General features: G+C 35.5%; 1 protein-coding gene across 1 annotated transcript in view; it reads left to right on the top strand.

Annotated features, from left to right (window-relative positions):
* Positions 1 to 25733, top strand: part of LanB1 (laminin subunit beta-1) — a 754433-nt gene that overhangs the window by 573199 nt on the left and 155501 nt on the right. The window contains exons 25-26 of the mRNA XM_090400882.1: positions 355 to 539; positions 12091 to 12326. Of these exons, the coding sequence (XP_090257008.1) occupies positions 355 to 539; positions 12091 to 12326 (421 nt within the window). The remainder of the gene's footprint in view (positions 1 to 354; positions 540 to 12090; positions 12327 to 25733) is intronic.

Below are 25733 nucleotides of genomic sequence, written 5' to 3' on the forward strand. Positions count from 1 at the left end.
CCCCCCCACTGCAGTCATTGCAGTGAATGGAGGTCCTATCATGGCTGTTTGTTCCTCACACTATTGTGTACATTGGCTTCTTTCCAAGCAGTGTATTCCTCCCTGGTGCTAAATTTCTTTTCTACTACTCATAGTAATATGCAGGTGTGTTGGATTATTATATGTTAATCATGTTATAATCACTAGCTGACTGCAGTAACTAGTAATAATACTAAGCAATGTCCACTGCTTATATGGAGCAAAATAGTGCAGTTATATTAAGAAGGGGATTGTTATAGTGTAGTTATATATATATTAAAATAATAATCATATTTTTAAAAAAAAGCATAGTAATTTGAAAATTATTATTCATAGACACAATCTTACTGAAAGTCAGTCACGTTTGAGCTTGTTAGATGAAGAGCTTGATAATACCACTCAGAGGACTTATGATGCCAATTTAGAACTAGCTAATCTCAGAAAGAGAGCCCAGGATTTAACTAATGAAGCTGAAGCTTTAAAGGAGAATGCAACAGCATTACAGGAGGCCAATGTAGAAGGTTAGTTTTATATTATAATTATTAAATAATTATAATATTTATAATACAGTAAGACCTTGACTTGTACAGATTAAAGTTATGTAGGTTTGTAGATATACAGCTTAAGACTAGCAGTGGCATATTTTAAGTGCCATTTTGTGAACATAATAGATAGCTAAAACATAGAGCCAAAACGGCTTTAGTTTAGCACAAGTAAGATGTTAAAATTGAAGATATTATGGATTCAGCCATATTTTATGCTAGATGTAGAAAGAATCTTAAAAAGGTTTTGAAAATTTATCAGAGCGCTTATAAGAATATAACCTTCAGCATTGGAGTTACCTTGGTTAGCACTACTCAAAATGTACAAAGTAACTTCAAAGGTTGTATTCTCATATGTTCTCTGGTAAATTTTCAAAACATTTAAAAGTTTCTTTCTGCATTTGGCTATAAAATATGACTGAATCCATAATATCTTTCCTATCAAGCTGACATGCAGCTGTTAATATCATTGCCATTTTTGTTTGTTTCTACCTTGAGAATAAGGTGTATCTTTTTTAAATCAACCTAAGTGGGTAATTATTCTAAACAAAATATATACCTTAAATATGTGTGAGAAAAGCAAAAGTGATGAGAATACATGTATTCACAATGACAAGAAGAGGTGCATTATAACTATGGACACTAAAAGTAGAAATTATTAAACAACATGAAAAGGTAATAAATTCATAGCATGCTTATGAAATGAATGAATCAACAGTTAGAATTATCATAAAAGAAAAAGTTGCATTATGCAGTACATGAAAAGTTTAGCCAATGCAATTTATGATCACTTCCAAGAAAAAAAAAAGGCATATTAATAGAAGAAATGAAAAATTATTGGTGATTTTGATTGAAGACATAACAACAATGAATGCCGACAAGTCTTATATAAGAGAAACCCATGGTGCAAGTGCATGCTGTAAAGTGATTTTATGAGAGGGAAAGAAGTAAAAAACGAGAGAGAGAGGTGTTGAAGTATAGACCGTAAATAACAATATTACATATTTATAATGAATGTGTAACATAACATTATGGATAATGAATCCATAATGTTCAGATTAATGTTTGGATTTTTTTGGAATGAATTAACCATGTAAGTTGAGGGCTTATAAATATTTATCATATAAATATTCATGATTATTAAAGAAAAATGTGTTTTTGTTCTTTTAATTAAAACGCATCACATCCTCATATACGAGGACATGATGCATCATGATCATAATCATAATATTGGCTTTTGATAATTATGGCTTGCTTTGGTTTAGTAATGAACTATTTATTATTTATTTATAATTATTTATATGGGCACCCCATAATGAGTCAAAAGAATCATTATGGGAGACACAATACCTATCATACATCCCCTTAAACCTATTCACTGTTGGGGTACTCGACCACCTCTGGAAGTCCATTCCACTCATTCATCACTCTCTAAGTAAAGAACCTAGTCCACACACCCTTACTAATCACACTCTTAGCGAACTGCCAAATGTGATTCCTTGTTTTTCCCCTACTCCCCATGTATTGAAAAATTTCTTCTGTGTCAATCTTATAGAATCCCTTTAGTAACTTATAAGTTTCTATCATATCCCCTCTCTTCCACTTGTCAGCTAAATTCTGCAACCTACACATCCTCAATCTGTCTTCATAACAAACATTCCATAGACCTGTTACCAGCTTGGTCACTCATTTCTGAATCCTCTCCACCACCTTCTCATCCCCAAGAAATGAAGGTGACCAAATGGTGCAAGTGCATGCTATAAACCGATTTTATGAGAGGGAAAGAAGTAAAAAACGAGAGAGTGAGTGAGAGAGAGAGAGGTGTAGAAGTATAGAACTCACATAGGCCTATGATTCAGCCACAGTAGCCAACATGTGGCTGAATCATAGGCCTTATAAAGAAGGATAATAACCTTCCTATCTTTACATGTCAATGTGTTCTTCAGCATCCAAGTAATCCTCTGAGCTATTTTGCCAACTCTTGCAATATGTTCTCTGAATTCAAATCTCTACCCACCATCACACCCAGATCCCTAGACGCATCAATTTCCTGTAAAGTACCATCAGTATGATACAAAGGGTGTAATCTTCTCATCCTGAAGTGCATTACCTTACATTTTACAACATTGAATTGAGTTTGGTTGATAACCTTTATCAACCAAATGCCCCCCTTCAAATCTTCTGCCATATCATTGATGTACAAATTAAAGGGTAATGGTCTTAGTACAGAGCTTGGGGTACTCCACTAGTCACCCTCATTTATCTTGATTCCACTCCACCATACACCACCCCACCACCCTCTGATGTCTGTCAGCCACTCCCCTATCCATGCCACCATCCTCATATCCATTTCCATTTGCTCCAACTTATGTAATAGTTTTCCTATGTGGTATTCTTTCAGATGCCTTTGCATAGTCTAGCAGTATCATGGTGTAGCCATTTCCTTTATCCAGTTCTGCTGTCATCTTATCATAAAATGTGATTAAATTACTGAGGCATGCCTACCTTTTACAAAGCCATGCTGCCTCCTATAGAAAATCATATTTCTATCCACCCATTCCTGAATTTTACTTTTAATCACCACTCCACAGATACTAATTGGTGTGTAATTTGCTACTTTTGTCATGGAGCCATCATCATCAAATTCCTGATATATACCCTCAAGGGATATACAGGATATTGTAAAAATAATCATAATTTAAAATTCTGAATATTATTACATATTGTTTATGTTAGTATGTTTATTAGTTTTAGTTTCATAACATGCATTGTCGGCACTTGCGATGTGCCCGTTATTGAAATTATTCTGTCAGAATGATATGTAAAGAAGTTAAAAAATTGATGTACTTACCGGATTTGAATAGTTGTGTTACTTTAAACAATTTTTTTGTAGTTTAAAATATTAAGTTGTGTTTTATGAAGACATTCTCTTGTCACTAACGGAGACAACGTGTCAACCATTATACTTAGTTTCTCGCTTGCCACTTTCAAGGAGCGCACATGCTTGTTGAGTTTGATGTGTGATTAACAGCTGACAAGAACAGCGTTCGGTATCAGGGTAACGTGTAAACAAGAAGAGTGTTTGGAGAGAAAATTAGAACACAGGCCGGCAGACATTTAGATTTAGAGAAAACTGAGTTTTTTTTATGTGACAGTCGGAGGAAAATTAATAGTAGATTCCGAAAAGAGGAATCATGGAACTATGATATTTTAAAGTGGAATAAGTATTGATAAATAAAAGGGAAATATTGCTATAGGCATTTTAAAAGGAATATTGGAAGAAACACTAATTGGAAGATTTATAGTAGATTCCGAAAAGGGAATCGTAGAACTGTGAATTCTTTTAAAGTGGAAGAATTAAGACTGTCAATAAGCATTAGGGAATAAAAGAAGAAATTGCTATTTACATTCAAAAGGAATGTTCAAGAAAACTCTGATTAGGAAGTTTCATCTGTATTAAGGATGCCGGATCTAACTATTATTTTTACTAAAAAAGAGACAGAATTGAGTCAGGAAGAATTAATGTGTGCTACATAAGTGATGAGAAAGGATCCTATGAAAATGAAGAAATAAGTCATGTTTTCGGAGAAGGGCCTTGACAGAGAGAGAAACTGACTATGAACATTTTGTCATTGTGCAAACAAAGTGTTTAGTCTAGTCTTAAGTGTAAGTTTATTTTTAAAAGGCCTTGAATCCAATTAACTCTGTAATTAGTTATAGTTATGTAAAGTTGTTTGAAGTGTATATATATTGTTTGTGTTTTATTAAATGTGTTTATTTTGTATTTTGGTCTTGAGTCAGTGATTTTTTTGGATTCTGAAAGAAATAATAAAAAAGAGGTCACTGCACCAATCAGAGTAAATCCTTGTGCAATAAATAAATATACTAATATATAGGTGTACTCAGAAATAAAAAAAATAATTGTTGAACAGAGATCATCTGTATATAAACATCTCAAAATGAAAATAATCTCCTTCTTTATACAATGGCACAGTCGACGACAGGATTGGTTATGACTTAACTTATTTTTAGAATCCAGAAAGTAAATCTTGACTCAAGTAAAATGGCTACAGGAGATAGCAATTCTAGTAGTGAAGTTTCTTTAGTTAAAGATGAGGAATTTTTTAAGTTAATCGATCCAACTTTAGTAATACTTTCTTTCTCAGGAGATAGTAGTGAAAGCATAGAAAAATTTTTGAAATATGCAGAAAAAATTAGGGATTTAGGAAAATGGTCAGATTTTCATTTATTAATTATACTTTGTAATAAATTATTGGGCAAAGTCAAAACATTCTTAAACACATCTCCTTTACTGAGAGACACTGACAGTTATGCAACATTTAAAAGTTTGCTGACATCAGAATTTTCAAGTGTAAGAGAATTAGGGCCTAACATTTGGAAAATTCATCAGTGCATTCAAAGTAATAGGGAGTCTCTTTCAGAATACTATTGTAGACTTTGGAAACATTGCTCATAAATTTAATGTTTCATCTGAAGAGAAATCCTCTTTAGAATGGTTGCTGTTTAATCAATTTAGACATGGCCTTAAAGATAAATTGAAAGAAACAGCATACAAGAAAAAGGTTAAAAATCTTGAACAGTGTTTTGAACTTGTTTGGAAAAAGGAAAAGAGACTTAGAGATATATTTCATTCTGAAAATAATAAACAGGTAAACTCTTTTCAGTATAATGAAACTCATTCTCCTAACACAGTGGCTACAGATAAAGTGAGAGAAGGAAAGTTTCAAAAATTAAAAGGTGCTAAGAAAAGGAAACAGACTAAGGAAATTTCTGTAAATCTAACAGAAAATGTTCCAGAATCTGATTCCAAGGTACGATTACATGATTTGGGAAAATTAGAGGAACTGAAAACATTTCTTAGTGAAGAAATAGAAAGACAACAGAGAGCAATAATAGAAGGACAGGAACTTCTGTTTAAGATGATATCTGATTTAACAATATCCAAAAGGTTCCAGATGTAATAAACCTGGTCATTTTGCTAAAGACTGTTATGTTAAGGAAAAATCTTGTTTTCAACATAAGAAATCAGAGAATTAAGAAAAATCTGGGAATAATTATTATTTCAATATCATACTGGCAAGGATAGAAATGTCAAACTACTCATCATACATGGGTAAAGCTAAAGACAGCTCCAACCCTATAAGAGAGTTTGATGTATCATTAGCTCCTTATGCTAATAGAGATAATCCTTTGACAGTTCCACAAGGATTTATTGAAGATGTGCCTTGTGAAATCTTGCTTGACACAGGTGCACATATTTCACTCATTTCTTATAGTTTGTTTAACAGAATTAAACCTCTAATTCCAAATGACATTTCAATTTTAAGTTGTCCAATAAAATTAAAGGGTATATTTGAATCAGAAATTTCAGCTGATAAGCAAATAGATGCTTTTATTTCAATTCCTTGTTTTCCATTGAAAGTTTGTCATCCATTAATAGTTCTTCCAGAATCATCAAATCCAAATGTACAAGTAATATTCGGAACTGATCTTCTGAAACATCATGCTTTTGCATGCAATTTTACTGATAATACAGTGTCCTTGTGTGGACTAGAATGCCATTTAGACAGGAAATCAGGTGACAAAAGAAAATTAGAGCAGTCTCCTGAAGTTTTTAAACATGTTGATGATAATGATCACGTGTTTAATATTGAGAATCTAAAGAATAAGGAACCTAGTTCACAAATTTGGGAAAAGGGCGAGATTGTCCAAGCTCAGAAAGATGATCCCGTACTTAAAACTATTTATGAAGCAGTATTGAAGGGTGAAACTCAACTGGATACATTTTTAAACCTGGAAAACTTATATTTAGATAAAGATGGGTTACTCTTATCTAGACCAATGGAAGATGGAAGGTTGAAAGTGAAAATATTCACCAACTAAAATGATTCCTTGGATTATGTACACTTTCCATGATTCTGACTTGGCAGGACAACAAGAATTTTCTAGAACTTGGGAAAGAATAAAGGATCATTATATCTGGAAAGGTATGAAGAGTGACATACTCACATATGTCAAATCATGCCATAAGTGCCAAATAAGATCCACTTTCAGAGGAAAAGCTCCATTACAACTACTTCCAATTCCAACTAGACTTTTTCAGGCTGTTGCTATTGATGTGGTAGGTCCACTGCCAATTACTAAAAAAGGTAATAGGTACATTCTAATAGCCATAGATATGCTAACTAGATTTCCTGAAGCAGTGTCGATGAAGGATCAAACTGCAAAGACTATTGCAAGAAAGTTCTTGAATATTTTATTAGATATATGAAGAGCCAAAGGCTTCAATTCAGCGACATATGACTTGTTTAAGTTAAGGGATATTACATCCCATATCATTTCTTAGCCGAATAAGAAACTCAAAGAGTTTCATGCTGAATATAGTAGAAACTATATAAAGTTCGCCGATTCCAAGCATAAGCATATACCTGGATACTGCAGCAACTGATCCTTAAGGTAGTGCAAGCTGAGGCAACTCATGTCAAAGGTGGAGCAAGCTCCGATCACTATTCTTGATATTTATCCATAATGTGAACTTAGCTCCTAGGAGCTGTATTACTGTTCTACATTATGAGAGAAGGTCACTACCCAGACCAGTTTCAACCTTTATTGAAGTCTCATCAGTGAGTAGGTAGACCTAGTTAATACCAAGTTTGTAGCGAACAGAACCTACAACCCTTCTATGAGTATTGCCGAGAGGTGTCCTAATAAATTATTAGATATATGAAGTAAGTTCTGTTCACTACAAACTTGGTATTAACTAGGTCTTATTATACTTATATCTGAATATACTTATTAATTTTCCTCCAACTGTCACATTAAAAAAAAATCAGTTTCCTATGAATCTAGATGTCTGCTGGCCTGTGTTCTAATTTTCTTCCAAACACTCTTCTTGTTTACACCCATTACCCTTATACCGAACGCTGTTCTTGTCAGCTGTCAATCACACATCAAACTTCTTGGTGAGCATGCGCATTCCTGGAAAGTGGCAAGCGAGAAACTAAGTATAACGATAAATTTAGTTTAATCCTTTATCCAAGTGTGAACAAACAAAGTTTGCACCTGAAAATACCTTCAGGACTGAGGTAAGGTAGTACAACACCGGGAAACTCGCAGCAAAGGTGGTTCAAGCTCTCAACTCCTTGTCTCAGTATCTCCCATAATGCACAGCACATCTCCTTGCAGACATGTATACTGCTATGCATTAAGGGGGGGGAGCACTACCCATACCGGTTTCAACCTTTATTGAGGTCTCGTCAGTGGGAACCAGGCCCAGAGTGGAGATACTAAGGCAGAAGCAATAGGAAGTCATCCTTACCTATAGGAGTTGCCAAAAGGTGTGCCACCTTATTATTAAATTACTCTGACAAGGAGTTGAGAGCTTGATCCACCTTTGCTGTGAGTCACCCGGTGTTGTACTACCTTACCTCAGTCCTGAAGATATTTTCAGGCACAAACTTTGTTTGCTCACACTTGGATAAAGGATTAAACTAAATTTATTATAGTCTAACCAAGTGAAAAATAAACTTTCAACATCTTTCTCTAAATCCAGAGTAATTTACAGCCAAAAAAATACTGTTGTTGATGATGGGCATTGATTCCATTGATGGTAGTAGTGTCACTGCATTGTAATTGGAGATAGGTAGTGGAGTACAGTAGAGTAGAGTAGAGTACTCTCCCATGATGAGTCTTTGGATTCCTTGGAGCAATCCAAGCACTTGAATTATTATTACCATTAATAATAATAGTAATAATAATGAGAATGCTTTTTTTTTTCCAGCTCCTACTTTATATTGTTAGTCTTCCACTTAATCCCTACTCGGTTTATCTTCCTGACCCTGAGTATTATGCACTCTGATAGTGCCTTGCTCAAACAATTCTTGACCACTTCCCATGCACTAATGACATTCAATCCATCTAGTTTCTTATGCCATGGCACTGCTTCTAATTGCCTCCCAAGTTTGTTATAATCACCAGCTTTGTAGTTCCACATAAACCCTTTCTTGACTGAAATTTCCACATGGTGATCAACCTCCCAGGAGAAGACTGCATGGTCACTTTCCCTAATCAGAGGTCCAATCACTACTGTAGATAGATCTTCTGATGCTGTTACCAGATCTAACACTTTCAAACTCCTGGTCCCTTCCATCATGTGCTGCTTCGGATAATTATCCCTTAGTAACTGTATAAATTTCATTTGCATTTTGCCATTTTTTCCTTTCAATATATATCACCATAGTTGAAGTGTCCTATAATAATTGCTCTTCCTGCACGCATTGTGTTAATCTGCTGATGCATGTCATCCACATCTTCTGGACCCTTGGTGGGTATAGCAGCCAACAGTATATTTTGTTGCCTCTATCTCACACAGACAGCCTCAAATGTACCATTTCCATCAGAACTACAATCTTCCTTAACTTCTATTTTTGTTGGTTGAAGATCTTCAGCTATCATTAATAATACCCCTCCTCCTGTTTCTTCTCTCTTCTCTGAAAATACAACATCCATTATATTCTATCCCTGTAACTACATCATTCTCTGACAACCAGGTCTTGCTTTTGCCAATAATTTTTGGCCAAGTTGAGCCAACCATTGCTAACTCCTTTCCTTTATTTCTGATATACTCTGTGCATTTGTATACATGCATTTCAACATGTCCTTCATGATATTACAGTTACCATTACGTAATATCATTACCTGCCATTCAGATTCAGAACCTGGGAAACTACACCCATTTCTTCACAATCATTCCTGCACTCATATATCCCAAGAGTGGCTATTTCAACACAGAAGTATGCCAGAGTTCTCATTATTATTACTATTATTATTAATAATAGTAATAATAACTCAAGTCCTTGGATTGCTCCAAGGAATCCAAAGACTCATTGTGGGAGGGTACTCTACTCTACTGTACTCCACTACATACATCTTTCTGTCTCCCCCTACTACTTAATTCTCTGATTACAATGCAGTGACATTACTACCATCAATGCCCACCACTAACAACAGTATTTTTTGGCCATCGTAAATTGCTGGTGTTCTCATGACCAATTTGCTTGTACATGGGATGGAAAACCCGAGTTTCTGGAAGGAAAAACCCTCCTACTTCTGTATGAGATCTGCTAGTTCACCTTCAATTGAAAAATACCATATAAAGAAGATTGTATATCCTCTTCAGGAAGAAGATATACAAATTTTCACTTAAATAGTGAATATGAATCATGCACAGATTCAACTCCTGTCAAGTTTATTGTTTTGGTTAATTACACTTTAACTGTTACTGTGCCAGAAAGAAATTCTCTACTCATTTGACCAGCCTGAATTAGACAAAGTATAGGCAGCTTAATTAAACAAAGAGTAGGCAGCTTTTTATACTTATAATATATAAAGAAGGCAAATTAATACTTTATATTACTGAAAATCATAATGCTCCTAAAATGTTTACAATGTGAAAGAAAAAGCTAAGCTACAGGTAACCCTCCTATAACGCGGATGTTAGGTTCCATAGAAATGCCGCGGTATATAAATCGTGTTATGTGAGCCTCAGATCACGTAGAGAAAGTAGGGTTAGTTTCTGAAATCGTTTGTTTTTTAAGATTATATAAACAATGACATATCCAACAAAAATGTATTTTTATTTAATTCAAGTAATTCATGTAAGTTAAGAAAACATATAAACTATGAAACAAATACATAATATAAAATTATAAAAAAATATAAATTATATGTAAACTTCATTACATATAATGCATAAATGTTTTAGACAATATAAAATAAAGTGTATATTTTAATTGTCATCACTCTCTTCAAAACTAACATTTCGTAAGATGTTCTTTATTTACGAGTGGCCGGATGTCGTCATCACTTGAAATCTCTTGGACATCATTTGTATAATTCTCATTGCATACTTAAGCTGATTTAGTTATCAAGAAGTCAGTAATAAGCCCTTGCTTACCACTATGCTGCAATTTTTTATTAAGTTCATAATACGGAGCTAAACAAATATCCAATTGTTTCGTGAATTTTCCGGAGCGCTCCATTAGAGATCATTATCCATAAAATAACTTTTTTTGCCAAGTTCAATCCTTCTGCTAATATCTTTAAACTGAATTCTTTAATGGGTTCATCACAATAAAGAATCTTTGGCAGAACTTTCCGCTTCTTTGGTTCGCCGTCATCTATTAGTTGTACCAGTTCCTCCTCATTTAAATCTATTTCCCCATCAATTAATTCACTAATTTGTTTTCAACCATATCACAAAAGTGCTCCAAGTGGCCATTACTATAAAAATAAAATTTTAATAAAAAAAAAGCATTACATATTGTATGTAACTCGCCAAAAAATAAAGTGCTCAGCTTGAGATTAACGCACTTTTGAAAAATGAAGACAATTTTCAACAATAAGCACTTTATACGGTAACCAATTGACGTACATGTGTGCTAAAGGGTATTTCCCCTAATATAAATTCGCTACTTATAACTACATGCACGATATGGGCAGACTCAAATTTAACAAAGATAAAATTTGATTTTTAAGTCGCTCATTGAAAAATATATGAAAAGATAAAGGTTACTACAGTTTGTAGACTTTCTTATATCAAAACCACGTTATATAAGTACCACATTCCACAAGGGATACTACAATTTGTGGACCGTGTTAAATCGAAACTGCGTTGTATAAGTACCATGTTATACAAGGGTTACCTGTATTTTTCCCGTTTTTAAATGACTAGGCTTAAACTTTGAAGTTAATAGTTTTTAAAATGAAGGATGTTAATTAACATATCTGTGTCTTGAAGGTAAGGATGTTGAAAACTTGACTAATAACTTTGATTGGAATGGAGATGGTATGCAGTATAAAGTGTTGGGTACATGGGGGTATTATTATATACACACCAATCATGTTTATTGCAAGCTTAATGTGTATATAATACATTTTTTTATTCTCAGTTCTTTTGAATTCCAAAGTTCACAAATTCATCTTTTCTTTTTTAACTTTTTCGTCATTGGTTTTAAAATTCTTGTCTACTTTCATATATTTTTTACACTTGTCACTTATCTTCTATCCACCACTTTAAATTGCATACCATCTCAAATCCAATCAAAATCTTTAGTCAAGTTTTCACCATTCCTACCTTCAAGACACAGGTATGTTAATTAATATCCATCATTTTAAACATTATTAAAATCAACAGTTTAAACCTAGTTATTAAAAAAAAAAGAGTCTGCTCCATTGCCAAAAATTGTTCAGCTTTTTCTTTCACATTGAAGACAAATTATTTCTCAATTTTGCATATATGAAGGATCCCATATAATATTGCACTGTAATTAATTAAATGAAATATTACTTTTGCCTGTACTTTGTTAATCACACTTCCTCTTCATATTTTTAACTTTGTCCAGTTTATTTGTTTGTTTGTTTGATAACTTTAACATGTGTATGAAATTACATGTTATTTCTGATCTCTGAGTAATTTTTCTTCACATTCCTTTTATATTCTTTATTGTAGGAGCTCTTAATATAACCAGAGATGCACAGAAAAGGTCCCAAGCTGCAGAGAGAAGGGTTCAAGAGACTGCAGCAATTCTTTATGAATCAGAAGAACATCGTAAACGAACAGAACGCCTTTTGAATCAAGCAGCAAATCGCTATGACGAGACTTACTCTGAGAATGATAAAGCCTTAAATACGACAGGTCATCGAATAACTGATTTAGAAGACCAGATACCCCTAATCAACAAACTGGTAAGTAAATTGATAATTTAAAAAGAAAAAGTTCTACATTTAGCATAATTTTCTTACAAGTTTGTTGATTATACACTAGTGTTCAAAACCTGAGGATAAACTATTTCTGAAGATTACAACCACAATTTCAGATATCAGCCTGCAGCAATTTGTATAACTGATGAATTTGAGTAGAAAGCAGGTACACATTTCAATTTTTGAATTGTATGCAGAGTCACCTGGTGGCACTCAACAAAATAAAAGGCAAAAGCTGCACTAAGCAAATTGTGTTTGAAGGAAACTTTTTGTGAAGGAATAAAGTTGCAAACTTGTAATGTCTCAAAGACATCATCTAGATGATTTCACATGGGGAAGAATTATTGGAAAGATTGACATGCCACAAAATTACTGATATTACCAGATTTTGAACTGAAGTACATGTTGGAGGCTTAATGGAATATTATCAGCACTGGGAAAGGAATTAAAACTAATTTTAATGCTTTCAATATTTCGTCTCAGTCACGAGACATCTTCAGGGATTACAAAAAACGTTTTGTAACAACACACACAAATAAAATACAACAGTGAGTGTAAAGTCCTATCTAGGTGGTGTGCCCTCTATGGGCATTTGCAGGTGGCCTAGGATGTAAAGAGGGATCTCTGATAATTAATGTTTCCCAAATTTTGGGAAGTTTTATGCAACCATATTTGTTTAAATTAGGTTGATTCCTGACTGCAGATGCAGATTCAAAGTACAGTCTTTCTTTTTGAATTTACTATGGTGGAGCATGGTGGTTTTTTTTTCAGGAGATCCTGTGGGTTGTATCCAAAACATGGTCTGCAAGGCCAGATTGACCATAATCGTGATTGCAGATGTAGACTTATGTTCTTCTAAATCAGATAGTTGCTGATCTGCCTGTCTGTCCGAAATAAGCCAGTTTACAGGAACAAAGTATATACTCCAGGCACTGAGAGAGAGGAGGGAGCTGATCTTTGGTGGAACAGATAAGGGTAGCAAGTTTATGTTGGGACTTAAAAGCTGTATGGAGGTTGTACTTTTTTAATGATCTGGCTATTTTTTCTGATGTGCCATGGATGTAAGGCAGGGTTTCTCGGACTTTTTCTGACGGAACACGTCACAAATCCTGAAATTTTCACAGAACACTTTGGTTATTTTGTAATATATTAATTAATAATGAATTGATAGTTTAGCTGATTTTTTATTAATAATTAATAATTGATAATTAATTATTAATTAATAATTAATTAAACATGAATTAAACCATCATTAAATTAATTTGTGCTGATTTTCATTGACACATCCCATTCTGATCACCATATATATTTATAATATTATTATAAGTGCTTACAAGCGAATGCAGACTTTTTCTCCTGTGTGCTGGTAGTTTTCCCCTCCTTTTGTACATCTTGGAGATCTTTGTAGGGTTGAAGTGGATGACTCACTATCTGTTCAGTCAAAAACACCTTCAATAAGATATTTCTTAATAACAAAATTAAACAAAGTGCCTTGTCTCTTATTCATATTTGAATTTAAATCTGTATTCCTATTACTTTTAAAAAAATCATGGCACTCCAGTTTCAGAACAAGCACTTACACACTGCAATACGAACTTGCAAAGAAAGTATTCAGTATTAATAGATTTGAGGATACAGACTACTTTGATCTTCAATTTCAGTGGAAAAATTTTCTTTATACTTCCTTGCTGATTGGTCACTGACATTTGCAACACAGATGTTATTTCGTTCAGTTTTGAGAACATGCTGTCCATTGTTGTAATTGGCTTACAGGGAATTTTTATGATCGGTCATAAATGGTGGTATTCTCTTTCCTGATTGTTGAAAGATTTCGATGTGTGAAAATTAACAATAATTCATGGATATTTCCATGTTTAAAAATATGCCGCTTGGTCACTGACATTGCTACACAGATGTCATTTCCTTTAGTTTTGAGAACACTCCACCTATTGTTATAATCCGCTTACAGGCAATTTTTATGACCCGTCATAAACAGCGGTATTCCCTTTCCCAAATGTTGAAAGGTTTCGATGTGTGAAAATTAACGATACACAGATGTTATTAGGTGGTCTGGGTCTGAGCTTTTCGACATATTCACGAATATTATTCTCCTCAGAATATTTCTACTATAAAATATTTATTCATGAAAAATGTTTAGAAAACTAAAATGACAAATTCCAGAACTTCTCATGGAACGCCTATTCACCTTCCGCGGAACACAGTTTGAGAAACCCTGATGTAAGGTATGTATGGTGATGGCATTTCTGAAGTCCTTCTGAAGAGTGATGGCCAGGGAATGGGGAAGGACTTGATAATTTTTTTTAATTCTGTAATCGTTGTAGCCATTGGAAAGGAAGGTGTTGTGTATGTGTTTGAGTTCGGTTGAAAGGGCAGTTTCACTGAAACAACAATTGTGGACTCTAATGGTTAGAGTTTTAATAATGCCATATTGCTGAGAGGGGTGGGGGGGGAGAGTTTGTGAATACATTCTAGGCCACATGCACATGTGGCCTAGAATGTAGATGCACCACCTAGATAGGACTTTAGTTTCACTCACTGTTGTATTTTATTTGTGTGTGTTGTTACAAAAAGTTTTTTGTAATCCCTGAAGATGTCTCTGTGACTGAGACAAAATATTGGAAGTATTAAAATTAGTTTTAATCCTTTCTCAGTGCTGATAATATTCCATTAAACCTCCAATATGAATTCTTCACAGCACTCTAGTCTCAACACATGGAATCTCAAATAGCATTGTGTCCAGGCTCTGGGTAGTATTTCAAACTAATGGAATGTGTTTCAGATGTTTGCTAAAAGGTTGCCATGGAGTGTGAAGACAGATTTTTGGTTTCAACAGCAAAACGTAATCAACCAACTATGTCAGGTCAGCTTGCAAGTAATCTCCATTCAAGCATAGGTATACAGATATCTCGACAAACTCTGGCAGGACATTTATGACAAATAGCGTATACATCCGAAGGCCTATAGTCTGCTTCACTTCATCACAGCTCATCATAGAGCACATTTTCAGTGGTGGTGTATGCATAAAAATTGGACTAACGTAAATCTGTACAGATGAGTGTCATTTTAATCTTTCCTCCAATTCTATATGACACTTGATCTGGTGTGAAAGTGGTTCTGCTTACCATCGCAAGAATGTTCTTCAAAGGGATAGATATGGTGGTGCTAAGGTCATGGTGTTGGGGAGGCATTATGCTTAATGGATGCACTGAGCTATAAGTGCTGGAAAAAGAGACTATGAATGGTGAACAACATTGTTCTTCAATGTCATGTTCGATTGTTCCGTGGTGCTGTAGGTGAATTCATTTTTATGGATGAGAATGCCACACCACATCGTACATAAGCAGTGTAAATACTTCTGAAGAAGAGGATATTAATTGAATCAAGTGGCCAGCAGACTACCTGGATCTCACTCTCATAGAACACATTTGGGATACAATAGGGAGACACACTGCTGCTTGAAAATCCCCCTCCAAAAAACAAACATGGCCTTATTCTTGCTCTGAAGGAGTGGGCTAGTTTGCCTCAAGAACTCCTGAATCACTTGGTGCTGAGCAAGGTATGATGTTGTGAGAGCTGCATCGATCTCTCTTTCTGTCATACACACCAATAAATAGAGATTAAATTAATGTAGCATGTTGCTTAACAGTCAAAGCAAGATATGTGGGAGGAGATCTCCAAATGGCCTGTTAGGAATGTAGAGACATTCCTGCTAGGAATGTTAGTCTCTAGAGCAGGGTTTCCAGAATTTCGTAATTTGGTCAGCATCTGAAGAAACTCTCCACAAAGTTATAGAATTCTTTAAGAACTTAAACCATAAAATCCATTTCATATTAGAAGTTTAAAAAAAAAAAACAGATTACTTCCATTTCCTAGATGTTCTAATTTCAGTTGCAAATCAAGGCAATCTTTCATTTGAAGTCTACAGAAAAAAACTTAACACTGGAATATATCTAAATGCTATCATCATCATCCTGTCCAAAAAAATGAGGCATTATCAAAACACTCAGAGGGCCTTCAAAATATCTAGTGATGACAACAAAAGGCAGAAGTCATCCCTGCAGTTGATCTTAATACCGCAGTAAATTAAGAGGATGGAACCATTTAAAATACCTCTCATAGTAAAAATAGGCAGAATTTTATCTCCCCATGGTGAATATTGCATAATGTAGGTGGTCTACACCACCTAGTCAAAAATTTGGTATCTCCTAGAATGTTTCTTTCTAAATACAAAACTTGTTTGACTGGCAATAAAATTTCCACAGTACGATATTGTAAAGCATTTGTATTGTATTTCATACTGCTAGCTTTCAACTTTCCTAACTTTCTATCAGTGGTATTTTAATTCATTAATTATAAAAATTAAAATTCTTTTTTCATTGTTGACTGGGGGTGAGGGAAAGCTATTCTGTTGTAAGTAATGAAATGCCCATATTACATAATCTGTTCTAAATACTCATGGCTGTTGAATGCATTTTCTACTATTTCCAGTCAGTAACAGATGTCACATATTTGATCTCTGGTGTTAAAGTATCTCCATTTGATGGCATTTATTGGAAGGTCACAAGAAAGATACCTCCTGTTAGGGTAACCTCAGAAAAATAAACTATTGCTGTCAGTACTCAACTATGGAAGTTTGTGGTGAAAGAAGTTAAAGATTCTTTACTCCAAGTTTTTCTTTTATTAATGGAAAGAATGTCAATGCTAGAATGTTGTAGCAATCATAGAGTTAAGCATGGAATGTTGTAGTATTCAGGAACAGTCTCACCTTTTTGATCTTTATAAACATTTACTCCAAATAGGGGAAGATGAAAACTTAGGTAGTACCAGAGAATGTCTGCAACATTTTATGGATTTTTGAAGCTGTATTACTTAAATAGCAGAATTTTAACACTGTAATCCCAAAGCCTTCATGCTTCTTTGATTCTTTTTTAACTTAGTATGGGCTGGACCAAAAAACATTGCACAGGTTTACTATATAATTGCTTTTCTTCAGTAGTACATAGTATTTATTATGTACAACTGAGCAGTGAAGATTATTATTACACTCTCCATGGAGTCGACAGACTCATTATGGGAGGTTCATTCAACTTACATATAAAACAACATATAGCAGTTCTTTCCTTAAAGTTACATAGTAATCAGCATTCATTGTAAAGAATTTATGGAGACAAAAACACATGTTGGAGTAATTACATTACTTATAATTATTATTATTGTATGGTACTCCTCCATTGAGTCCAAAGACTAATCACAGTAGACCCAAACTATCTACACAATCTATCATGCCTCTCCTTGAACCCATTAACAGACAAAAGCACTCCGAACTCACTTTGGCAACCCATTCCACTCATTTTCAACTCTCCAAGCAAAAAATCTAGCCCTCACACCCCTGCTAACCACACCTTTATTCAGCTTCCAGGAATGATCTCTTGTTTTGGTCCCTCTAGGCGAGTACTGAAACATTTCCCCTACATCTATCCTATAAAACCCTTTAAGCAACTTAAATGCTTCTATCGTATCCCCCTCTTTTTCTCCTATTAACCAACTTCTGCAATCCACACCTTCAATCTATCCTCATAGGGAACATTCCAAACACACCACTCACCATCTTGGTCAATCGCCTCTGGATACTCTCTACTGCTTCCTCATCCACAAGAAACCCAGAAGACAAGATTTGAGCATAGTAATCCAGATGTGAGCATATCAAGGCCTCTAAAGAGGAATAACAATTTAGTTATCTGTACTTCTTAATGTGTTCTTCAATAGCCAAGTAATCTTATGGGCTATAGCAACCTTAGCAATATGTCCTCTAAACATTAACTCTCTGTCTACCACCACCCATAAATCTCTAGCTTCATCTATTTCCTGGAGTACAGTGCCATCAATGTGATACACAACTTGTAATCTGTTTATCCCAAAATGCATAACTTGAAATTTTTCCACATTAAACTGAACCCATTATCTTTTGCCCTTAGTGACAGCCTATTTAAATCATCTTGTAAGCTCTCCACATCACCTAGATTAACTGTTACTCTACTAATTTTGTATAATCAGCAAACAACTGAATATTTCCTTTCAGGTTTTTTCCTATATCATTTATGTATAAATTAAACAGCAATGGTCCTGGCACTGAACCTTGCAGCAAACCTAGTCACCTGTTTTTTGGCTTGATTCTGCCACTTTTGATATCTATCCAGCAACCACCCTCTTATCCATTTAATCAGTGTCATATCTATACCTCTTTGTTCTAATTTGCGAAACAGAGTTCCAGAATGTGTGACATTTGCGTAACAGAATGCAAAACGCTGGATTTGCAAAATCCAGCAGAATCATTGTGTAGCCATTTCCTTTATCTAATTCTGCTGTTACTGTATTATAAAAAGATAGTAAATTGCTAAGGCATGAGTGATCCTTCACAAAGCCATGTTGCCCCATACAGTATTATATTCTTATCCAACCATTCTTGAATTTTATTTTTTACAAATTTTTCCAGTACTTTTACCACCTTGCCTGAGATACTGATTCGTCTTTAATTTGCTACTCTAGTCTTAGAACTTCCCTTATGCAAAGGAATTATTTTGCCTTCTTTCCACTCCCTTGGAACTCTACCAGAGCTGAGACTTAAAGAGCATAGTCAGAGGCATTGCCATTTCTCTTGCACATTCTTACAAAACCCAAGTTGATATCCCATCTAATCCCACAGCTGTATTTACTTTGAGATTCTGCAGTTTCCTAAGAACCTCCAATTCATCCAACTCTATTTCTACATTAGTGTCTCTCACATATGTAAAAGTAGTAACTTCACTACTATGATATACCCTTGCAAAGTGGTTACTCAGTAATTCAACTATTTTATCTGCTTCTGTCATCTCATGCCCATCATCACTCATTAAGGTTAATTTTCCATAGTCATTCTTCCTCTTAATTGCCACCCTTGACTAGATTCTTCTCATAATCTGATTTTGCCTTCCTTGCCATGCTGGTATTTATATTTATGTTTATACTTATATCATATTTATATTATGCTGCAAGTAAAAGAAAGAATGAATATGAAAGAATAACTCTTTTAAATCCAGATTGCATGAGGGTTACAGATGCAGAACAGGTTGTTCAGTTAATGAGTGCCCATTTTGTTAAAAGCTATCAACCTGGTGTATGCAACATTGAGCTCCCTGTTATCTCTTCACTAGATGAAGAAATGCAGGTGTATGAGGATGAGATATTAGAGCTGTTGCACAAATTGAATAAGAAATCAGCAATAGGGACTGATGGGATATCAGCACGTGCTAAAAGAGTGTTCAGCTGAACTGGCGATTCCTTTGACCAGTCTGTTTAATATAAGTCTCAGAACAGGAAGATTCTGCAGGAATGGAAGATATGTATGGTAATTCGATTGCACAAGGGTGATGCAAAGACCAATGTATCCGACTATTGACCAGTTGGATTCATTGGTCTGAGGAGTGGTGGTGGTGAAGATTTTGGAAAAATTGGTTAGGGCTCTCATTCAGAAATGGATTGACAGTGAATCTCTACTTTGCAATGAACATGGGTTTACTAAGGGAAGGTCTAATCCCACAGCTGTATTAGACTACACTAGCTGTATTAGAATGTGAGCAAGCAACTTGCTCACATTCTATAACAATGTTACCCTTGAACTAGACAAGGGGAATGGATACACCATGATACATTTGGATCTTGCTAAGGCTTTTGACAGAATACAGCATGGTAGACTGTTGCATAAATTGGAGAAAATGGGTTTGGGTTATAGAATATTAGCATGGATAAGAGGATGACTGACTGACAGATATCAAAAAGTGGTATATGGGGAAAGCGAGTCTGCAAGATTTAAGGTAACAAATCGTGTACCCCACAAGGATCAGTGCTTGGTCTACTGTTATTCAATCTGTACATTAATGATATTGGGAAGGATTTGACAAGCGACATACAGCTATTTGCTGATGATGCAAAGATAGGTAGGGTAATTAAGAATACTATTGATATGCAGTACTTACAGAATGATTTGAATAGACTGGAATTGTGATCTTGGGAAAATGGATGTCAGTTCATTGTCAATAAATGTAAAATCATTGATTTTGACATGATTAAATATAAAATGTCGTATTATGTTGGTGGGATTAGGCTAGAAGAAACTGATGAGGCTAGGAATCTTGGAGTGTTAATAGATAGGAAGTTGAAGTTCAGGGGTCATGTGGCAAAGATTGCAAATACAACTCAAAAGATAATTGCAATGCTGAAACAAACGTTCACATATAAAGATAAGGATGTTATTTTGCTTCTTTACAAGGCCTTGATAAAACTTCACTTGAACTATTGTACACAGGTCTGGTCTCCTGGTTTCCGTTGTGATTCTGATATACTGGAGAGAGTACAAAGGAGAGTGTTAAAAATTATATCAGGATTGTGGAATACTGATTATGAAGACAGATTGAAAATTTGTAGACTGACAATCATATCTCCCCTCTTCCTCCTGTTTGCAGGAGGAAGAGGAAAGATGATTGAGACTTACAAACTTCTGAAAGAGTCATACAGTATTTCAATTGATGGAATTTTTCAATTTATGGAGGGTGGGGAAAGGATGAAAGGGCATCCTTGGACGCTGAGAATGAAGGCCGCTAAGAAGGGGATTGAGGGCTTGAGTTTTCTCTCAGAGTGTGGTGCATGATTGAAATGGATTGCCATTGGATGTTGTGAGTGCAAGCAGTGTGAATGAATTCAAGAATAAGTATGATAGCTGGTGTGTGTAGTATGTGGCCTCCCTCGATGAGTCTGACTCCCTGGAGGTCTCTCTTAATAATAATAGTATACCCTCCACAGCATTTTCTTCTTCTGCAGCTCATGCTTAATGATATTACTCATTCATCTAACTCCTACCTAATTAACCATCCTTACTTACCTTAGGTATACAATTTAATACTGCTTCCTCTAGATCAGAACTTCTTAAACTGTGGATCGTAACCGAATGTCGGGGTCGTGAAAAATTTGGCAACAGTAAAAGGTTTCCGAACGTGAAACAACCAAAAATTAATTCAAAATCAAACACGTAATGAATCCGAGGCATACTGGCAGCACTTGCCCATGTTGCATCATGCTCCTTCACTGCAGCCTTGGTTCTGAACACACAACATGTGAACTTCGCACTGAGCATGCCGTCACGCAACACAACACCAATGAACGCTGCCAGAAACACCTTGACTATTATTGTAATTGTAATTTTTTATGTAAATGATAAAATTATATGTATACCAAAGAATTAACTTAAAATAAATTCCTTTAACTATCTCCCATGCACTACTAATATATGAAGGGTACAGGGGAAAAACAACTTCAGTCCAATTTTTGTAAATTCAACCTATTTGCCATTTGTTTTTTTAATTTTTAAGTACTATTTAAATTAATTATGCTTAATATACATGAATGTACCATGTCTGTTATTTTTTTATTTTGTTATGCTATGTTTACTTGCATTTTGACAACAAGGAAAATTTAATTATATTTTTTTCGGAAGTCAATATCGTGGACTGAAGTTGTTTTTCCCCTGCACCCTTCACATATATCCTTATCTTGCAGTGCTTTATGCCGTGGCACACTACTACCATTTGCTGCATTCTCATTGCCTAATAAGCACTCATTTTTGAAACGTTTAATACAACTTTCTCTCCAGTTTCAATTTCCTTCCACATATCCTTTAATTATCTCAGTGAATACAATTTACACACACACACTGCACAAAATTCCACAAATTCAAATCATTACCCAATAACATGATTTTTCTGCATTGGTGACATGCTGACAATCTCGCATTTGAAAAAAAAATACAAGGTTTACTTAGAAACTAAATAACTCAGTCAATCACACATCCGTTTAAAACAAAAACTACAATAAGTTAACCTAATATTATCAACTCAAATATGAAAAAGTTATCTTTCAGCAAACTAAATCCAGTGCAATATGTCACCCTTATGAATTATAAAAATTACACTCGACGTTTCAACTTCTGTAAGGAAGTCACCATCAGGAAAACATACATATGCACAGGATACAAACTACATGACAGTACACAAAAGTAATGTCTACTTTTAAATACATTTAAATCTAAATGCTTTGTTAATCATTTACCCTAGCCTGACCTCTGTTAAAAAAAATAAAAATAAATAAAAATTATATGAGGGGGTGGAAAGAGGGGAAAAATACTTCAATTGCATAAAGGAGGTTCCAAGACTACTGTTGCAAATTACTGACCGATCAGCATATCGGGAATCGTTGTCAAGGTTTTGGAGATATTAGTCAAGAGAAAAATACAGGAATGGATAGATGAAAATGGGATACTATATGGGGGACAGCATGGTTTTGGGAAGGGTAGATGCCTCAGTAACTTGCTCGCATTTTATAATACAGTGATGGCTGAACTGGATAAGGGTAATGGATTTACAATGATACTGCTGAACTTTGCTCAGGCCTTTGACCAGATACCACATGGAATTCTAATCAGTAAACTGCAGCACGTGGGGATGGATATAGGGTTGGTGAGATGGATAGAAGGGTAGTTGATGAAGAGATATCAGAGAGTAGTTTATTCAGGAGTGGAGTCTAAAAGAAGGCCTGTTACTAGTGGTGTGCCACAGGGTTCTGTTCTTGGACCACTGCTATTTAATTTTTTCATTAATGATATAGGAAAGGATCTGAGAAGCACTGTTCATTTATTTGCTGATGAAGCAAAGTTAGGTAGGGCAATAGTGAATGCACATGATGTCAAAATTTTGCAGGATGATTTGGATAGATTGGCAGTCTGGGCTAATGAGAATGGATGTCAGTTTAATGTAGCAAAGTGTAAGGTTATGCATTTTGGGGTGAAAAAAATTAGCAGCAGTATATCACATTGGTGGGACTGTACTTCAGAAGGTTGACGAAGCCAGAGATATGGATGTTTGTGGATAGGGAGTTGAAGTTTAGGGGGCACATAGCAAAAGTGGCTAAATCAGCTCATCAGATCACTTGGTTACCGAAGAATACTTTGACGAGCAGAGATAAGCAAGTTATTGTTCTTCTTTATCGTGCCTTAATAAGACCCCTCTTGACTACTGGGCCCCTGGGTTTTTTCTTGATGGGGAGGAGGTAGAGAGGAACCAGAGGCAGGTGAGCAAGATGATAGTTGGTCTATGGAATAAACCTTATGAGAACAGGTTGAAGATCTGTGCATTACAGAAATTGGTTGATAGGTGGAAAAGGGGTGATATGATTGAGACATTCAAATTACTGAAGGGTTTTTACAAGATTAATTCAGAGGAAATTTTTCAGAACAGGTCTGGTGATGGGAGAACTACGGACCACCCATGGAAACTGAGCAAGAGTGTTAGAACTAGGTTTTTTGCTTGGAGAATAGTGAATGAGTGGAATAAGCTGCCAGAGTTTGTTGTGGATGCCATGACTGTAAATCAGTTCAAAGCAAAGTATGATAGATACTGTGCGAATGCCAAATAGTTGTTCTTGATATGATGTTTAGGGCCTCCCTCGATGAGTCTAAGGACTCCTTGGAATTGCTCATAATAATAATAATAATAATGATGATAATAAATTACCAAAATAAAATAAATTTCTTATAGATATAATAAGTATCGTAATATACAAATAACACATATAAAATAAAATTTATAAAAAAATAAAATGTTTTATAGTGGAACTACATTAAACACATCTCTACAGTCCTCTTATATTGTTTTCTTGTGTTAGGGTTCTGCCATCATGTTCTGTATACTATATAGGTTGCAGATGGGTCCTCCAGAGTGGAAGAGGACAGAGAGGTGTACAAAGAGAGAAAGCAAGAAGCCAAGAGAGTTGTGGCACAGGCGAAGGCCATGGCATATCAAGATCTGTATGATCAATTAGAAACAAAGGAAGGACAGAGAAAAATTTACCAACTAGCGAAATGTAGAAATAAAGCAGCAAAAGACATCTTACATGTGAGGCAGATCAAAGATGCTGAAGGAGGAGTATTATGGAGGGATGTGGACATAAGAAACAGATGGAAAATATACTTTGAGGGACTTTTGAATGAGGAAAATGCAAGGACTCACAGAGGAGATGGGCAGCCTTCTGAGGGGATGGTGCAGAACATCAGTAGAATAGAAGTGACGGAGGCCATGAAGAGGATGAGGAATGGAAAATCGGTGGGGCCCGACAGAATTCTAGTGGAGGCATGGAAGGCACTGGGGGAAGAGGAGGGAATTGACCTGCTGTGGGACCTGTTCATGAAAGTTTGCCAACAGGAAAATATACCCGAGGAATGGAGGGAGAGTACTCTTGTTCCCATCTACAAGGGTAAAGCAGATGCACAAGACTGTAAAAATTAGAGGAATAAAGTTGATGTCCCACACAATGAAGATCCTAGAAAGGGTTCTTGATGGTAGATTGAGGAAGGAGGTGGAGATTGCAAAGGAACGATTTGGATTCATGCCTGGTAGATGAACAACAGATGCTATCTTTGGGTTACGACAGATGATGGAAAAATATCGAGAGAAACAAAGGGAGCTACATCTGGTATTTATTGATCTGGAGAAAGCATACGATAGAGTGCCAAGGCAAGAAGTCTAGAGGTGTCTGAGGGAGAAGAAGGTGCCAGAGAAATATGTCAGGTTGGTGCGGGAAATGTACAGAAATGTGAAGACAAGTGTTCGGACCTGTTTGGGACAGACAGAAAGTTTTCAAGTAACAGTTGGCTTGCATCAAGGGTCAGCATTAAGTCCGTTTCTGTTTAATATTGTGATGGAGGTGGTAACAGAGGAGGTGAGAGAAGATGTGCCTTGGACAATGTTGTATGCAGATGACATCTTGCTGTGTGTAGATTCAAGAGAAGAAGCGGGAACTAAACTGGAAAGATGGAGAAAAGTACTGGAAGAGAGAGGTATGAGACTGAGCAGACGTAAGACAGAGTATATGTGTTGCGCAGTGGGCAGTGGCAGCCAGGAGACAGATCTGGAACTGGAAGGAAATGTCGTTAGGAAGGTGAGAGACTTTAGATACTTAGGTTCAACAGTGGAAGAAGATGGAGGAGCTGAGAAGGAAGTGGGATGCAGGATACAAGCGGGTTGGAGGAACTGGAGGGAGATGGCTGGAGTGTTATGCGATAAGAGGGTGCCGATCAATCTGAAAGGCAAAATTTATAGGACAGTAGTGAGGCCAGCTATGACATATTCTATAGAAACTGTGGCCCTGAAGAAAAATAACATCAGCAGGATGGAAGTAGCAGAGATGAGAATGCTTAGGTGGATATGTGGTGTGACCAGAAAGGATCGTCTGAGAAATGACTATGTCAGGGGAACAGTGAAAGTTACGAACTTAGGAGCAAAAATACAG

This window comes from Typopeltis vanoorti, chromosome 11 (assembly GCF_054136105.1).
Source record: "Typopeltis vanoorti isolate ZY-2024b chromosome 11, IOZ_Tvanoo_1.0, whole genome shotgun sequence".
In the NCBI taxonomy this organism is placed as follows: Eukaryota; Metazoa; Arthropoda; class Arachnida; order Uropygi; family Thelyphonidae; genus Typopeltis; species Typopeltis vanoorti.